This window comes from Hyaloscypha bicolor, assembly GCF_002865645.1.
Source record: "Hyaloscypha bicolor E unplaced genomic scaffold K444scaffold_83, whole genome shotgun sequence".
Classification (NCBI taxonomy): Eukaryota; Fungi; Ascomycota; class Leotiomycetes; order Helotiales; family Hyaloscyphaceae; genus Hyaloscypha; species Hyaloscypha bicolor.
This window is the reverse complement of record NW_020194585.1, coordinates 448,403-466,639: the sequence shown is the minus strand read 5'-3', so window position 1 is coordinate 466,639 and position 18,237 is coordinate 448,403. Positions and strand designations below refer to the sequence as shown.

General features: G+C 48.8%; 6 protein-coding genes across 6 annotated transcripts; 3 read left to right on the top strand and 3 right to left on the bottom strand.

The window, feature by feature from the left end:
- Positions 1-681: 681 nt before the first annotated feature.
- K444DRAFT_643361 (V-type ATPase) lies at positions 682-4,446 on the top strand (the record flags this gene model as incomplete). The annotated part of the gene is made up of 10 exons (XM_024884850.1): positions 682-969; positions 1,025-1,869; positions 1,934-1,935; positions 2,571-2,671; positions 2,749-2,833; positions 2,887-2,906; positions 2,959-2,994; positions 3,047-3,208; positions 3,257-3,582; positions 3,630-4,446. The coding sequence occupies 10 exons, from the start codon at positions 682-684 to the stop codon at positions 4,444-4,446; spliced, it is 2,682 nt and encodes an 893-aa protein (XP_024736478.1).
- A 1,159-nt stretch (positions 4,447-5,605) lies between these two features.
- K444DRAFT_529732 (galactose mutarotase-like protein) lies at positions 5,606-7,100 on the top strand (the record flags this gene model as incomplete). Its single annotated transcript, XM_024874836.1, has 3 exons — positions 5,606-5,890; positions 5,993-6,355; positions 6,459-7,100. The coding sequence occupies 3 exons, from the start codon at positions 5,606-5,608 to the stop codon at positions 7,098-7,100; spliced, it is 1,290 nt and encodes a 429-aa protein (XP_024736477.1).
- A 1,437-nt stretch (positions 7,101-8,537) lies between these two features.
- K444DRAFT_663659 (glutathione S-transferase) lies at positions 8,538-9,420 on the bottom strand. The gene has a single exon (XM_024886853.1). It carries the CDS (start codon positions 9,260-9,262, stop codon positions 8,606-8,608), a length of 657 nt encoding a protein of 218 aa, XP_024736476.1. The 5' UTR covers positions 9,263-9,420; the 3' UTR covers positions 8,538-8,605.
- A 974-nt stretch (positions 9,421-10,394) lies between these two features.
- Positions 10,395-11,751, bottom strand: K444DRAFT_643358 (uncharacterized protein; the record flags this gene model as incomplete). Its single annotated transcript, XM_024884849.1, has 3 exons — positions 10,395-10,468; positions 10,540-11,403; positions 11,673-11,751. The coding sequence occupies 3 exons, from the start codon at positions 11,749-11,751 to the stop codon at positions 10,395-10,397; spliced, it is 1,017 nt and encodes a 338-aa protein (XP_024736475.1).
- Positions 11,752-12,477: 726 nt separating this feature from the next.
- On the top strand, positions 12,478-14,868 carry K444DRAFT_613158 (tannase and feruloyl esterase). The gene has a single exon (XM_024880295.1). It carries the CDS (start codon positions 12,785-12,787, stop codon positions 14,537-14,539), a length of 1,755 nt encoding a protein of 584 aa, XP_024736474.1. The 5' UTR covers positions 12,478-12,784; the 3' UTR covers positions 14,540-14,868.
- A 395-nt stretch (positions 14,869-15,263) lies between these two features.
- Positions 15,264-17,254, bottom strand: K444DRAFT_663657 (uncharacterized protein; the record flags this gene model as incomplete). The annotated part of the gene is made up of 9 exons (XM_024886852.1): positions 17,146-17,254; positions 16,919-17,028; positions 16,566-16,863; positions 16,465-16,510; positions 16,324-16,413; positions 15,953-15,968; positions 15,789-15,800; positions 15,433-15,567; positions 15,264-15,297 (listed from the first exon to the last, which is right to left on the bottom strand). Exons 1-9 carry the CDS (start codon positions 17,221-17,223, stop codon positions 15,264-15,266), a joined length of 819 nt encoding a protein of 272 aa, XP_024736473.1. The 5' UTR covers positions 17,224-17,254.
- Between the last annotated feature and the right edge of the window lie 983 nt (positions 17,255-18,237).

Below are 18,237 nucleotides of genomic sequence, written 5' to 3'. Positions count from 1 at the left end.
GCAGATCTGTTCGGCCAGAAGCGATCCGTTCAATGACAACGGATTGTCCTGTTCTGGTGCACCTAGCTTCCGGCAACAGATTTTGGGTTGCATTTGCATTTGCATTATCGGAGATTGAATAGGAAATTTGAGGGGACGGGGGAGGCCAGGTGGATATCTTGAGGCAAAGTGTGGCAGGGAGGGCCGACGACGAGACCCTTTGCTCGTTCCGATGGCTCTACTCCCCATGCAGCATTGGGCAAGCTTCCGGAAATCGAATTGGAAACAATCAACTGTATAGCTATAAATATAAGAGATCTCAATACTCAAAAGAATATTTGAGAACTTTATTTAAAAAAAAAAAGCCAAATGTATCAACGACGATCAAGAAATATCACAGAACTATGACTGAAATTGCTCGCCAAGGCACTTCATCGTGAAGATCGCAGGTTTGAGAAACTGTATGCAGAACTGAAATATGTTTTTCAATTCAATTCACCTCGGGATACGAGCTTATTGAAAAAGATGGAAGGATGAATATCAAGGAGAGAGGGAGTGTCGAGCCTTTTGAAGCCCCTTTTCTTAGCCTCAAAAGTGTGGTCCGTGCGGGAGCTTCAAGCTTCCCCGCATTCCGACTGTAGCCGAGAGCTTCCCCATCTTCACACAATCCGCATTGTTCCAACACGAACATGAACTTTCAAGATGTCGTTCCTACGACCAATACTTCGACGCGGCCATGCTAATCTGCGGATCCGTCATCTGCGAGGTCTGGCCACAGCTACTGAGCCAGCTTCGAACCACGATCAGCAACATCACGCCACCAGCAACAGCTTCGTCAAGGTCGTCGAAGTCGGTCCCCGCGATGGATTGCAGAACGAGAAGAAGACGATACCCTTGACGACCAAGATAGAATTGATAGAGAAGCTATCGAAGACCGGACTCACCGACATCGAAGCTGGCTCCTTCGTTGCTCCGAAATGGGTGCCGCAGGTCTGACATCCCTTCCCATTTCTTCCCAAGAGAGCAAGTAGCTGATTATTCGCAGATGGTAGACTCGAGCGAAATCCTCGAGTATATCCTCAAATACCCTCCAACATCCCTGAACCCAATCGCCTACTCCTTCCTCGCGCCCAACTCCCGCGGTCTCGAAAACGCGCTTTCGATATTACGAGCACACCCTTCTGCATACCAAACCTTCTCCCCGCAATCCACACCCTACGAACCAGACGAATCAGGGACCCCTAATGCATCCGCCGGAGAACCGACAGGTGCTCCTCCGTTCATCGAGATGTCCGTCTTCGCCGCCGCGACGGAATCATTTTCTGAAAAGAACTTAAATTGCAGTATCGCGACATCTCTCGAGCGCTTCCGTGAAGTGATTACCAGGGCAAAAACTCATGGTTTGAGAATACGAGCTTATATCTCGGTGGTTCTGGGCTGTCCATTCGAAGGGTACGATGTCGATCCCAGGAAAGTGGCGGAGATAGCGTGCGATTTGATGGAGATGGGCGCTGATGAGATTGATCTCGGCGATACGACGGGGATGGGGACCGCGCCGAGGACGGCGGCACTGTTGAATGCTATGCAAGCGGCCGGTATACGGAATGAGGATATCACGATGCATTTCCATGATACTTATGGGCAGGCGTTGGTCAATAGTGCGGTTAGTTTGGAGCATGGGATTAGGAGGTTTGATGCAAGTGTGGGTGGCTTAGGGGGCTGTCCGTATAGTCCGGGCGCAACGGGAAATGTGAGTACGGAGGACTTGGTGTACTTTTTTGAGAGTTTGGGCATGGAGACGGGGGTTGATTTGGATGCACTTTGTGAGATTGGGGAGTGGGTTAATAAGGAGATTGGGAAGGAGAATGGGAGCAGCGTTGGGAAGGCGTTGTTGGCGAAGGGGAGGCTAGAGAGATAGAGTCTGTTGATGGTGAGGAAATAAGAATTCTAAAAGAAGTGTGTACATGTGAACGCCCTTTACCCCTGTACTTGGAAAGCTTAAAGGCATCTAGGGGCCCAAAGAATTTGGTGATTGGGGTCAAGGGTCTCAGGTCAACCCAGGTTCCAGAGACTATTTTGCGTATGCTCCCGGTCTAATTTGCGTTTCGGGCACCATGTAACTAGAGAACAATAAGATTCTCAGAAAGTTCGAATTCAGGCTCCCTGGGCTGAACCTATCGAGTCCTAGTGAAATGATCCACTCCATTTCAAGCTCACGAGATCTCCAATATGGAAACAGAGAATGACAAAGAATATTAACAGTAAATTCTTGAATAACATTTCTAACATCAGACAATCAAATTGTCCCAAACATCTTCCAGTAAATAGAGAACTGAATGAAGAGCTTTGGAGGGGAAGCTGCACATGCCGCCACGTGATTGGCCAAGACCTCACTCGCTTATCGCAGTTTCCAATCTTTCGCAGCTAAGCTCCCAAGCTCCACCCTGCAAAAGCAAGCAACGTTCGAGCTCCAACCTCCTCCTCTCTCGCTCCAGCTCCCCAACAACAGCTTTCCCAGCTCTGCCACGACCCCCGAGCTCCCGACAGGCTTTTCTCCTCCTCCTCCGCACTGATCCGCCAGTTTGTAGCAGCCATGGGAGACCCGCGGGAATCGTCGTCGTACAGCGTTACGCCCAGGATCCGGTATAACACTATTGGCGGTGTCAATGGGCCTTTGGTGATTTTGGAGAACGTGAGTGAAAGCTATAGTGGAAGAGGGGGTGGGAGAGGGGATGAGGGGATTGGGAGTGTGTGCTGATCAGTGGATAGGTCAAATTCCCTAGGTACAATGAGATTGTTACTTTGACGCTGCCTGATGGCTCCGAGAGGTCTGGACAGGTTTTGGAGGCGAGAGGTGAGTGGCCGCTACAATGAGTCAATTGAGTACATGCTGACGAGTACGGATAGGTGATCGGGCTGTTGTGCAGGTAGGGTTCTTGAGCTGGTTGGTTGTGGTAGGCAGAGACTGATTGCGATTAGGTGTTCGAAGGCACGCCTGGCATTGATGTTAAGAAGGTATGGCATACATGGCGAGAAGGAAAGGGATAGATGTGCTGATGGTAAATAGACGAAAGTCGAATTCACAGGCCAGAGTCTGAAGCTCGGTGTGTCGGAGGACATGCTTGGACGTATCTTTGATGGATCGGGAAGAGCTATCGATAAAGGACCTAAGGTCCTTGCGGAGGATTACTTGGACATCAATGGCAGTCCTATCAACCCTTACTCTCGAGTAAGTCAATTCCTCCGGCGGACATACGTAGAATGCTGAGATATACAGGTCTACCCCGAAGAAATGATCTCGACTGGTATCTCGGCTATCGATACGATGAACTCGATTGCTCGTGGACAGAAAATTCCTATTTTCTCCGCCGCCGGTCTTCCGCATAACGAAATTGCTGCTCAGATTTGTCGACAGGCTGGTTTGGTTCAGAAGCAGGGTGTCACGAATAAGGGTACACATGACGGCCACGAGGAGAATTTCTCGATTGTTTTCGCTGCTATGGGTGTCAACTTGGAAACTGCCCGTTTCTTCACGCGAGATTTCGAGGAGAACGGAAGTTTGGAACGTGTGACTCTGTTCTTGAACTTGGCCAACGATCCTACGTACGTGGATTTTGTGCGGGAATGTTACAGCTGCTAATTGAGTCCAGGATTGAACGTATCATTACTCCCCGCCTTGCCCTTACCACCGCCGAATACTATGCCTACCAACTGGAAAAGCACGTCTTGGTCATTCTTACCGATCTGACAGCATACTGTGATGCTCTTCGTGAGGTCTCAGCTGCTCGTGAAGAAGTACCAGGTCGACGTGGCTATCCTGGTTACATGTACACGGATTTGTCGACCATCTACGAACGTGCGGGTCGTGTTGTAGGACGAAACGGATCCATCACGCAAATTCCTATCCTGACTATGCCCAACGACGATATCACCCACCCAATTCCCGATTTGACTGGTTACATTACTGAGGGACAAATCTTCGTTGATCGTCAACTGTCCAACCGTGGTATCTACCCACCGATCAACGTCCTTCCATCGCTCTCCCGTCTCATGAAGTCTGCCATCGGTGAAGGACACACGCGAAAGGATCACGGTGATGTTTCCAACCAACTGTACGCCAAATACGCCATCGGTCGTGACGCAGCCTCAATGAAAGCAGTCGTCGGTGAGGAGGCTCTGTCCTCCGAAGACAAGCTCTCCCTTGAATTCCTAGAGAAATTCGAGCGAACATTCATCTCGCAATCCGCATACGAGTCAAGAACCATCTACGAATCTCTCGATCAGGCATGGAGTCTACTGCGTATCTACCCGAAGGAACTCCTCAACCGTATCCCGTCCAAGATCCTCGCGGAGTTCTATGCGAGATCTGCTGATCGTAAAGGCAAGGGACGCGCGACGAAGGATACGAAAGAAAATAGTGAGGAGGGGAAGGCGAATGGTGGGGAGGAGAACCTTATTGATGCATGAGGGATCGGGCGAGGAGTGTTTGAGTGGATTGCATGAGTGTGTGAGCTTATGAATGCTTTGCTTTGATGACAGGGCGGTGTGTAAGTAGGGAGTGGATAGCGGGATAGACTTTGTTACGATACCTACCTCGTGGGGAAGGATTCGGATAATTGATTTCCCATTTTGCACATGGCTGATTCCTTTCCATCTCTTTCAATGCTCCATTCCGGGGATGATCGGGGATCATTCTACCTGCATCAGCACCGGTCTGTATTAACACGAAGCCTTGCTCTCTCCACGCCCAGTATACGCAAGGTCCCCCAATATATCAAATGACCAAATTCCAAGATTCTCGATGTCCACCAGTCGGGTCAACCGACAAGCTGGACAACAAGCTTTCATGAATACATCCTGCCTTTCTCCAGATATTCCGGCAGAAGCAAACCACGAGCTCTCATGCGCGCCAATAACCAAGCGGTGAAGATCAAGGGTAGTAGGACCGTGAATGCGCCGGAAAGCTTGAATCCATCTGGAAGGCTGCACGTCCGTGACCCCGCCCGCAAACTGGGGATGGGGAACGTGAGCCACCAGGAGGCAGGGGGGACACTACAGGGATGAGCAAAGTCCCAGACGCGCCAATCAGCCTCTTCCGCTTTAACGTCATTTTGGACGGACGACGTCCTCTCAATATTCCATGGACTCAGTGCACAACAAACGGAGAGGCGAGCCTGGGATCTTTTTGCTATATACGGACGTGAACCTGTGACTATGGGGTAATCCGACCATTGATCTGTGCGACTCTGTGGTTGGCTGAAAGGTTTACTGACTCGGGGGAGAAGAAGAAGGGAAATCTGGGGTTAGGGAGAGGTGGAGTACAGGGCGGGGAATCTTCGTACGAGGTTCGGTCCAGTTTGACCGCGGGGATCGCCAGGTCGTCAGCTGGCCTGTTGCTACCCGGAGTTCGTCTTAATTTCACGTCAAGAGGAGTACCGGGCTTGTTCCTGCGTCGGTGCTACACTAGCTGTGCGCGGTGAGATGATGTAGTATAAGAGCTACCCCTCCTCGCGCAATCTGGTCCCGAGCTTTTGTACGTCGTTTCCCACACTTCACTGCACTTCAATTCTTCAGCTCGGGTCCCTTCTGTTGAGTCTGGAAGAAGGACAAGGACGGATCAGACAGGATGCGCACATCGTCTGCAGCTCTCGCTGCATTCCTCTGGAGCAGCTCGATTCTTGCACGCCCACAGATCCCGGGTCAGACGTTGACGGGCACAGCGGGCAACACCACAATTGCTGGATCTAGCGCGGGCCCAGACAGCAATGGCAAATATGTCATTGAGGGGGTAGGCATCCGCGCCACTTTCATCCCGTATGGAGCGAGTATCTCGAATCTGTTTATTAATGATACGAACGGTGTCGAGAGGGATATCGTTACAGGCTTTGATAACGCTAGTTATTATGGGATTGTAAGTTCTCATCATTTCGCTGTCCATCTGGTTGATTGGAAGTTGGGAGGTTATTTTTAGGGTATGGGCGAAGTGTGGGAGGGACGTGGCTGACCGGAGCAGGACCGTCAACATCCTCATTTCGGCGGCGTTCCAGGCCGCTACGCGAACCGCATCAAGAATAGCAGTTTCGTGATCGATGGAAAGACCTACCATGTTCTTCCCAATGAGAACCCGACCAAGGACGCCCCTGCTGGCGCGGATACGCTGCATGGGGGCCCAGATGGCTGGGATTGGAGAAACTGGACTGTCGTCGCGCATACGAGTGATAGTATTACTTTCTCACTGACAGATCCGGATGGCGATCAAGGCTTCCCTGGAGAAGTGGTTAGTTACGTTACGTATAGTTTGGGCCATATGACGTGGGATTTTCAGATGGTTGCGTTGGCGACGACGAAGAAGACGCCGATTATGTTGAGTTCACATGTAAGTTTCTCCCTCCTTCTCTTCACCTCTACCCTCCCAGCCCCTTTCACCCCAACCTCCAGACGAAGGAAGTGAAAAGAAGACGGTGCTGACAGCAAAACAGACCTACTGGAACCTCGACGGCTTCGCCAACACGGAGACCGCCACCGCCCTCAACCATTCCCTCTGGATGCCTTATGCCGGGCAACGCGTCGGCACAGACAACATCCTCATCCCCACCGGCGATATCCTCTCCAACCAGCAATACTCACTCAACGATTTCTGGTCTTCTCCAAAGCAAATCGGTGCGAATTTCTCGAATCCAGACCTCCTTGGGAATTGCGGCTTCAACTGCACGGGCTACGATACCTGCTACCTCACCGACCGCGCCGCGGACGGACCTTACGATTGGCGCGAAAAGGGGCCGGTTGCGAGGTTAAGGAGTGCGTGGAGTGGAATCCAAGTCGATGTCTTCACAGACCAGGACGCATTCCAGGTTTATAGCTGTGGCGGGCAGAACGGCTCCATGGCGCTGAAGTCCACACAAGGATTGCATGGGGTAGAGGGAAGAGAGAGGACGATCCAGCAGTATGGATGTGTGGTGATGGAGGTCGAGGATTGGATTGATGGCATCAATCAGCCGGAGTGGGGGAGGGGCAAGAAGCAGATTTTTGGGCCGGGCGATGAGCCGTATGTCTTGCAGGCTAGTTATCGGTTTAGTTTGAATGGGACAGCGGTCGGGTTGAATGGGCCGGGCAGTGGGTAGGGAATGGGAGTGAGAACACAGATGAGAGCGTGCAGTTGTGAAACGAGATCTAATGCAATGTCTTTGATAATAACCACGTGATTGAAACGTGATCTGATCGCGATGAAGTTACTATGAACGTTCATTGATTGGCCTATCTCTTCTTTGTTGCATAGAAGCAAGTTTTTCTTAGCTTCTACGTTTGATGGCTTCTCTCCTGCACAGTATTTGGTCTATGAGGGTGAGCATTTGTTGAAGTCAGGTGATTTTTATGGATATTTATCTGAACAATTTACCGGCTAAACTGCAAAAACAACTCAATTACCCACAAAAAGGGATCTATAGAGGAGCGTGTAGGTTTTAATTCTTATCATGTAACTTCATCTGTTTCCGGGATTGCCCCAATCTCGCTGCTGCTGTCATGATTGAGGGCTTCGTTGTTGCTATCTCTGACAGGCTGCGAAAACATGTTTGGCTGAGCAAGTTAAAATTCGTCGTGGCTGAGCCTCCTGCATTACTTACTGCTAATCTGGCATTACGGCGTGAGAAGGTAAGGAGCTACCCTGGATATCGGGCTGAGAATGACTTGTTTTATTTTATTATTTTTTATCTAGGTGTCGCATGGGAATTAAGTGCTGAGAGATTTGGAACGTTCGTGGAAGGAAACATTGCTTCTAGACTGTTTTGATTTTCTGTAGCATGCGTTCCAAGCAATACAGTCGAATTTCCTACTTATGATTATCATAGAGTAAGTTAGATAGTTGCTGGACGTGGGGGAAAGATAAAGCGAACTTCTAGCATGGGACTTGAAAGGAAGTGCAGAAGTCAACTTGGGCCTGCCTTTAACACGTGCACCACGTCCTGTGAAAGATGTAGATGCTAATCCTGCATCCTGGGATAACTTGTTGGTCGACTATTGCGAGAATGTTGCCAGACCGTATCTTGCCTTCCCTGAAAACTATCGCTCTGTCTACTCAACTTCCTGCACATTCGGCTCAGCCACTAAAAATTGGGATGCAGATACTGTGTCCCACACTCCTGCCAATATATGATTGCTCATCTAGCCAAACATGGATAGTTGCACAGGTGGTGGTTGGCGCACGTGGCCTCGAGCTTGTGGTAACCTCGTCGTCTAACTTGGGTGGGACAAGTTTTTACTGCTGTTGGTCGAGTATCTGGCAAAGTAGCTGTCGGGTTATGACGAGTGTCAGAGGGTATACAGGAGCAGTTCGAATTATTGACCTTGTTGACACTAAGAACTCTTCCGCTTCTCAACCCACGTTCGAAGATCATCGAGGTTTCATATTCCGTCTACAAAGCCAACTCCAAATAAGAGAGGCTAACAGAAGATCCACAAATCCAGCTTGTTGAATTTACTACAAGAATCTGACAAGGTTCGTGCTGACAAGGTTCGTGCCGGATGTGATTGGCCTTTCATATGCCAAAGACGAGCCCGGTGTACGCCAGTATGTATGCTCTCAGTAATCACTAAACGATGCATTTATTACACGTACAAACAACAACCCTTATGCAACCTTCTCCGTCAACTCAAACATGACTGGTTGGGTCTCCCTAAAGCTGTCCCTACTTTCCAACATCTCCCAATATTTATTTAATTCAGGATACTGCTCCTTCCAATGAATCAACCCAAACTTCGTCTCTACCATATCCATCATGCCCAACATCGCACCAACCGCAATATCCGCCACCGAAAACTCATCACAAACAAGAAATTTCCCCTGCGTCTTCTGCACCAGCTCATCCATCGCCTTGATCACACCATTGACCTTTCGTAATTGACGATCAAGCCACTCTTTACTCAACAACTCTCCCCTCCCCGTCTCAAAGAATACAAGACTCATGGCATCACAAGCGCCATCGGCCAGAACCTGGATTTGCCGGACTTGGAGTTGATCGTCTAGTGAACCTGGCATCAGATCGGGGCCTTTGCCACGGTACTTTTGGACGATGTACTCTTGGATGTACCATGACTCATATATGGGTGCCCGCCCATCGTCGAAGATTAGGATCGGTAGTTTTTCGAGCGGGTTGTACTTGGGTGTTTCGGTGGTACTGTGCCAGGGGATTTCGGATTTCAGGTCAAAGGGGATGCCTTTCTCGATGAGTGCTATTCGGTTTTTGCGCGCGTATGGTGAGGGGGTGGCGCTGATAAGGGTGAGCATTGTTTTTGGAAGGTCGGGGAACCTTGATGCAACATTCGCTTCCCAGAACTCAACAAATTCGCAAATTCGGAGAGGAGGTGATGAATCGGATTGCCTTGTGCAGTCGACCACATACCCTCTTTTTAAGAAGGGCGGATTTATCTTTCCATCAACCCCAGGAAATCTGCAACGGCCCGCAGAAACTGTAACCTTGGCCTAACAAAAGGCGCGGATCATTGGTGGGCCGTTTTCTGAAATTCAAGATTGGAAGGCCTAGACCTGCATCGATTTTGGGGTCCTTCCCCGCGATTGGAACATCCGAAGAAGAAGGCTGCTGCGATGCAGCCCACCGGATGAACTCCGCTATTGGTTGTTCTCCAAGCCGGCGGCCGCCCCCTTTTTGGCTTCGCTTTCGCCGGAATACTGGAAAAAGTAAAGTGACATCCTCCAAGGTGTCGAATAGGGGTGTCGATCAATTTAAGCATGTTAACGACTTGTAATTGGCTACTTAAGCCCTTCAGAGACCTTAAGTTATATGTTTTGATATGAGCACAGTAAAGGGGATATTAAACTAGGTGCTTAACATAGAGAAATGGGCTTTCTTCTATAACGTGGGATTACCAATATACGAGTGAGACGTGAAAAAGAGAAAAGGTTGGTTTTATTTCTAAGAAGAGAAAAGGAGAGAGCGGGGTAATAAATACTACTATAGACCTCCTAATATTATATAACTGCGCTATATAACTAGGAGAGAAATCTCTACTACGAATAAGCTAATATATTATAAGGCTTATAATATAATTGCATGCTTTTTGTAACGGCTGGCATAACGGCACGATCTGCCGGGAATAGGAATTTGGAAACAGGTCTAAAACGGAACTAAGCCAGAAGGCATGGGCAAAGTAATACTAAACGTCGAGGTATTCCTCTCTTCTTTGCTCTCTAGCTTAGTATTTTAAATACAAAGTTAAAAAAGATTAAATCATAAATTCTGTCAAAAGAAAGAGAAATATATGTAAAATATAAGGCTTTTAAGAAGACAAAACATGAACCATTCATTGATAAGAGAATCGTACGTTTTAGATAACCTCTACTAATAGTATTATTCCATGCCTTGATTCATTCCCTCATTTTGGTTCCCTTGGGAGGCCCACTAAAGTCCCGTAGTATCAATATACGAGACCGTTGCGCCCACAATAACAGAACCGTTAATAGGATTTTTAGCACCTAAGGACCCCAAAGTCAGAATCTGACAGCACTCATTCAGAATAACGTAAGGCAGAAGGCTCAAAACTTACCTCCACTAGTGGTCATGTATAGCCGATTCAAATCTGACGCCAGCCTTCCAAATCGGCCAGCACTAACACCTTCCAGAGCTGTTGAGATACTGCTTCCTGCAACCGTCTCAAGAGTGCTCGAACCCGCAAACAGTGCACCCAGCTGATCTTGCGAATTCAACGCGATGAACGCTGTGCCATTACTCTTGAAAGCGAAATCATCCGCCCCAGGCTCATTCGTCAACACTACGCTCGAGTTGCCTACTGGCGTCCCATCATCTGTTATCTGGATCCTATTCAACGAAGCGGCAGCACTGTTGGTCCAGTAAAGGTTGGAGTCATGGATGTTTAGCCCGTTGACACCGAGGGGCGTCAAGGCACCTGCGGGAGCCTTCATCTTAGGGTCGTCGATAACGATGTTGTGTGTGCCATCCACTGTGTTAACCTTATATACCCAGCCATTGTAGATATCTCCAACTAAGATGTTAGAGTCATCGAGCGTCGTCATGCCGTTGAGTGAGTCGGAGCTCGTAATGTCTACGAGTTTAGTAACAGTAGCGTTCTGTGTTATGGTGCCGTTGCTTATAGCAAAGTTGTTCATGTCAATTTCAAAGATAGAGTTGACGCCACTGGTCTTGACAAATGAACTGTTAATGAATGCGGAGAGGATAACGTAGAAGACGTCTGAGGTAGTTTCGGAGATGCCAAGTGCGCCTCTGTATTCGGACGAGTTCCAGGCGAAGACTGTGACAGGCTCAACGTTGCTGGTAGGGTCGACCTGTAGGACTTCAGGGGTGTCGAGGCGGGAAACAAGGAGTTGGCCATTTTCGCGGACAGCGAGGTTCTCCAGCCAACTACCAAGCTGGAATGAGCTCACGAGGGTAACTGGCAATGGTAGAGAGGGGGTTGAGGTGACGGTAGACTTGGAAACAAGAATGGCCAAGACAGGGAGACCCCAAGCGAATAATGAGTTCTGCATCTTAGAGAGATTGAAGAGGAAAACGGAGTGGATGGAGAGATGCAGTTTGTGCTCAAGCTAGAAGATTGAGGAAGGACGTATGAAGTAGACTTAAGGCCCGTCTGGTAACCCTACCTGCTAGGAGCTAAATACCTGTAGTGTGTTTTTGCCAAGCCTTGTGAGTTGGCTCACTCACATGTTAGCAGGTGGATGAATACTACGGTAGCAGGCAAAATGCTGGCAGGTGAACACTGCAAGTTCATAACCTGCTCCATACCAGAAAATGAGGCTTGCACCTGCGCATGCGACGATTTATCAAGTATTTAATGCGAAATTAATAAAATCCGTGCAGTAAAATAATATACGCCTGCAACTGTAGAAAACCTTGCAAAAAGTGAATTCTAACTATTATTACGTGCTAGCAGGCGAAATACTGCATTCAAATGCTGGCATTAATATACTCCGTAGATTTACTCGATAGTCAACGTCCCCCTGGATTCTGGACCTGCAAGTGAGGAGCAGATCTACAGGGGAAATTGCCCGTCCGCGCGTTCAACAATCATTACCGGTACTCAGTCACAACCTACGGGAAGTAAATCCCCATCGCAACTGGTAAATTTGTCACCATCGGGCATAAATCTACCTCCGTAGGCTGATCGGCATTCCTCAGCCTTGCAGGGGATCTTCGGTGCCGATGCATGTTAATTTGGGGAGCAGCCTATGCCAGCCACTCCGTTGACCCTTACGCTCAATCAGGAAATTATGGGGTGTGTAGATTTTGCTGGACCCACAATTTGAGAAAGAATCCGAGGCCCCGGACCCCTTGTCTACATCTGGAATTCATCGCTTCAGTCGTCAGAGGTAATTGATTGTAACGTCACTCCTGACACAACGTCCAGGGGTCCTCGTCTACTGAAGATGTGAAGACTCTCTGCCAGATGCCGGATCAACCTCTAACAGTGACGCCTTCGATGGCGAATACGCGCTTGCGGGGCTGGGCTGCGTGGCCTGGCTACTCTCTGCTTGGTAGAAGCACACCCATCGAGCCCAACCCACAGAATACCGAGCCCCGAGAACATGAAGCACCAGTTCCCCAGATGGCCCCATTGACGGAAAGATATCTTTGGCGTTGATTGCGCCGAGGGTTGGGCCACTTAATATGGCCTATACATGGATGTCATGAAGTCCTTAAAAGGAGGAGAGCGGTAAGTCGTAGATAGAAGACACTCTTTTCTTACTTCATCTCCCTCCAGACAGCTTCATATTTAAGCACCCACTCTACCGAGTCTTATATTTACAGCCACTGATATGCGCTCTATGATCCACGCCATCAGTGCTGCGGCATTTGTTGGGGAATTTGTTGCCGTCGTGCAAGCCGCAACCCTCACCGATGTGTGTACCACCTCTTACGTCCAAGCCTCCCTGCCGCCCGACGGCACATTCAACGGCATCAGTATTGATCCCTCGTCCGTGGTGGTCCATCCCGTTACCAATTATTCGGCCACGGGCTCTGTCTTCTATCCAAATGGAACATTTGACTACTGCAATGTTACCTTCACCTACACCCATAGCGGACTTGGCGACACTGTGGAGCTAGCCTACTGGCTTCCGACTCCTGCAAATTTCCTAAATCGTTTCCTAACCATCGGAGGTGCGGCCGAGGCCATCAACACCGGCACTCAAAACCTCCCTGGAGGTGTTCTCTACGGATCCGTTTCCGGCATCACGGATGGAGGCTTCGGTAGCTTCAGCACTGACTACGATGTGATCTCCCTTATCACCAATGGAACTATTGACCGGCAGGCGCTGTACATGTTCGGATATCAGGGCATCCACGAAATGACCATCATCGGCCAGGAATTTACTAAGCTCTTCTTTAACATGTCCGATGCAAAGTTGTATTCCTACTACCAAGCCTGTTCGGAAGGTGGGCGTGAGGGATGGAGTCAAATCCAGAGATTCGGTGGCCAGTTCGATGGTTCCATTGTGGGAGCACCTGCCTTGCGATACGGCTTCCAGCAAGTCAATCATATGTACTCTGGTGTCGTGGAGAAGACGTTAGGTTATTATCCTCCCTCATGCGAGATGGAGAAGATTGTCAACTTGACGATCAGTGCTTGTGATCCCCTGGACGGAAAGACTGATGGAGTGGTGGCACGGATGGATCTCTGCAAGTTGAATTTTAACCTGAACTCTACCATTGGCACTGCATACTCTTGTGCCAGTAGCTCAGGTAGTTTTGGGAAAAGACAGGCAGGCGGAGGGACCACTACGCCAGCTCAAAATGGGACAATATCGACCCAGGCGGTGGCGGTTGCCAACAAAGTTATCGATGGCCTCCTTGACTCGGCAGGCCTTCGGGTTTACCTGTCATTCCAGCCTGCTGCTGACATCTCTGGCGATACAAGCTATGATTCAGACACAGGCTTGTGGGAAACAACCGCCAATACTGGCGGGGGAGCTGAGTGGGTGGCCAGGTGGCTCAATCTGGTCGAAAGCTCGACAATCGGAAATTGGGACAACGTCACCTATGACACCCTCAAAGAATGGATGCTCCAAGGTTGGCAGACGTACGAGGATGTTTTGCAGACGACTTGGCCGGATTTGACGCCCTACTACTCGGCCGGTGGTAAAATCCTTCACTTCCATGGAGAATCCGATAACAGCATTCCTACAGCGTCATCCGTTCGATATTTTGAATCGGTCCGCAGTATTATGTACCCGAGGTTATCCTATAACGACAGCATTTCCGAGATGAATGACTGGTATCGCCTTTTCCTTATTCCTGGAGCGGCCCACTGCGCAACGAATGATCTGCAGCCTAATGCGCCTTTCCCGCAGACCAACCTGGCTGTGATGATTGACTGGGTTGAAAACGGAGTTGAACCGACGACGCTGAATGCAACGGTTCTACAAGGCGAGTATGAGGGCGAGACTCAGGACATCTGTGGTTGGCCATTGAGACCATACTGGAATAATGGAACCATGGAGTGCCAGTACGACCAGGCTTCCATCAATTCTTGGCTGTACAACTTTGACGCAATCAAAATGCCGGTCTATTAAATGTATTTCTGGCCGGTACGATGATCAATGGTTGAAGTAAAGGAAGGCAATGCTAAGTGCAGCGGTTTCTGGGGCTGATTGTGTATGATATTTTCAGAATAAATGTACTAGGAACCTGCTCTCCGTGCAACAGTTTGTTGGATCGGAGGATTCAGGGGATGCAGGCTGGCGCAAAGGAGGAGGTCATCACGGCAGGGCAAGAGGAAGAGAGGATGGAGTTCAGTAGGAGCTAGATGAATGAGTGTGGTGTAGAAGAACGCATTATGGAACGAGAGAATAGATATGGAAGTGTTTATACACCGGAATGCAGAGCAATTTTTGTTGAAGGGCCCTATTCCATCGCCAATTTGACAATGAGGTAACTATCTCTCTAAACCAAGCCATGATGATTGGTTCCTGGGATAAAGGAAGTCGGTAGTCCTTGAAGTGTTCTTATTGGTGCTGTTTGCTTTATTTTTGGTGATCTGTTGCGAGCCAAGAAAGCCACAAAAGCAGGTGGTAACAACGCAGAATTCCGCAAATAACCCTATACAACCTGCGTTGGTCAGTCCAGCTCCTTTAATCCCCGTTTATTTGTATATGAGCAATAGGCGAGTAGTCGATTCGCAGCGCCTGCTTACAACAACCACGCCGTAACTAACTATACTAGCTGTTTACAGTGGATTTCCGAACTGGGGAAGGCTTTTCTAAGGGACAGAGATTAAAGGGAGTATTAGGCGAGCTTCTAGTGATCCTGACTGCGTAACAACTCTGTGTCACTGTGCAATGTACAGTAGTACAGTACATCCAAGACTTCCCTGGCAGGTTCTTTGCGATTGACCTTTTGACAAACCCCGCTTTGATCAGGTTTGTCTTAATGCGGCAGAAGAGACTGGACTATTGGGCAGATATACCTTACCTCCATTGCTAACTTCCTCGCCATTCTGTCCGGCGATTCCAGTAGTTCCTCGCAAGCCTCGCCTTTATACTTTGCCTGTTTATCCATCTGTGACATTTCAGTTGGAGGCTCTAAAGTATGGTTGCTTGGGCTAGTAGTCGTATACATCTAGTAATTGGCTCATATTCCATGACCTCGCCCCGGGATAATTCCAATTCTTCCAATTCTACGCTGTAATTCTCTTCGGCAGTCGCATAGGCCATCTACATCCGTTCTCTAGACCTCAAACTCCATGAACGCTTTTGTTGTCACTGCTAGGTCACGGGTACTCTGTTGAATCATTGTGACTCATCATCTCTCTGACGGACTGACTGTGTGACGCAACTAGAAATGATCAAGCAAGCCCTTTCTAGCCTATCCCTTCCCCGTTCAAAGTCATTCCTGTTTACATCTTTTCAAGATGGAATAGGAATGGACATCTAAACAATTTTGTCCACAGGGATATACAAGGTTTACACGAATTTTCAAGCACGTACTGGTGAAGTGGTCGGTCTTGGATATAATCAGAGTAAACCAATAATTTTGCTCATGATGCACACTCTCCTCGGTCTGGGTTTATCCAGAACCGATGCAGGCGTAACTTCTATATAGAAGCAGACTTCTCATCGACACCGAATGTTTATCTTCTCCCCGAGCCCGCTTCAAGTCTAGAAGACAGCGCAAGGCCCAAGCCCATAAAAGCTCCCACCACCCGGAGACGAGATTTGATATTGTCCATAGGGACAGTGATCAGTGGGAGTATGACTTCCACTCGTCTCGGTAACAAAGAAGCAAGTATTGCTGAAGAACTCGTAAACAAAACAGGAACTGCCTTCGACAAAGCAGGCTGCGCAACACGCTTGCTCACTCAACGAGGATGTAGTGCGTACGAGACCGACGCCTGCTTCGATGCTTCCCCCGAGGTAACGGTAGCCGTAGTTGTCGGCTGGATCGCAGACTGCAAGAAGTGTCAGTTGTGGTAGTTACAGATCAGGAAATGAGGGCTTACCTGGAATAATGGAGGGTGGTGCATAGAGGGTCGTGGTGGTGGTCGCCTGAGCAAAGTCAGTCAGCGTTGTTTTATTGCCATTTAGACCGCGGAACACTTACTGGAGTAGGTGCATATGTGGTGGACATCGTCACACCTGCACACGAGCAAGCGGAGGAGTATCTTGCGGTGCCAGCGCAAGCAGAGGCGTAGATGGGAACTTGGTTGGGCAGTTGAGTTACTTGTCGGGCCTTGACACCAGCAGCGGTGGTTGTGGCAGGAGCAGCCGGTAGAAGGAGGTCGTCCAGGGCGACACCACGAGCTTGAACGTCCTCTTTCTTCGCAAGGGCTCCTGCTGTTCGCTTTGCATTTGATCCGACGACTGAGTATGATGTTGGTGTAATGTACACTGTTGATGTCCTGGTGATAGGGATGAGCATTAATTATATCTAAGTGAAGGTTGTGTTTAACATACGGAGTGGCTGGGGTGATGGTTTTGATGAAGAAGCTGGTACAATCGGCCATGTGGGATGCTTGGACATCCGGAGCATAGCGGGTTCCAGTGACAGCTCTGGCACAATTATCCTTTTAGAGTTAAGTGTAAGCATAATGCGCGTGGAGAAATCTACGAGCGAGTTCCTGGACAAGGGCTAATTGATTTTTCCAGATTGAAATCAGATGACATCAGGAGAAAATACTCACGGCATTGCAACCCCTCTTTTGAAAGATGGATGCTGACGAGCAAGCCGCCAGGGAAAGAAAGTAGAAATTGAATCTCATGTTGGCAGATTCTGAGTGAGGAAGGATTAAGAGATATTTTGGACGCGAGAGTGAAACGCAAACATAATTTCACTGCGGATTGTGCAGGTCTTTTATAAGTCTCGAAGAGGGAGAACATCCTCGGGAAACTGCCTATAATATTACACTAGATTTGGAAGTTTCCAAGATTTTGAGAAATAAGCGTCGACATGTGGGTCCTTTCTACAGCCTGCCTGAGACTATTGACTCCGGCCACGTCAGATAGAATAGATGTACGAATCGCGGAAAGCTAAGTTTGAGAAGGAATGTTTGCCAAAGAATAGGAGGATCAATAGAATATTCGGAAAGTGAAAATAAGATTTAAAATAAATCGGATGGTATAACAATATGAAATGAGAAAATTTTTTGATTTCGCAAAGAATAAAATCTCGGGAAGCGAGCCAAGGAAGAGGGGTCAGCATTCGCTAACGTAATTGAGCTTTCAGCTTTCAGCCAACCCTATGGCGTTTTGCGGTGTTTACCGCTGCAGGGACTCGATCTGGGCAAACCAACCTTCCTCAAGCACAGGGGTAATTCAATAGTGCCTTGAGTCTGACCATGCAGCCACTGTACTCATGGAGTAACTGGTACAGGATAGTTGCTCTTCCAAAAAGACGGGGCAAGTGCAGCGAAAATTCTGTTGGCTGGGCCGTCGCCGCTTTTTGAACACGAAAGTGCTTCGCAAATCTATAGCAAATGCTAGGGATCTTTGGTCTTTGATGTAACATAGGAGACATCGAGAATGGTCTGTTGGCATGAGAGGTTGGAATACTTGCTTTGCATCCTAGAATTTCGGGCATGCCACCAGGACTTCGACCGACCGAGTACTAAATGTCGGCCGAGCGAGTACCCAATGTCGGCTGAGCGAGTACTAAACGTCGGCCGACCGAGTACTAAATGTCCCCCAAGCTTTTCGCATTCTAGTGGCAGCTGAGTGGGCATGTCGGCTAGAAGTTCAGCCCATGGAGAAGAATGCGCTTCCACTAATGAACAGAA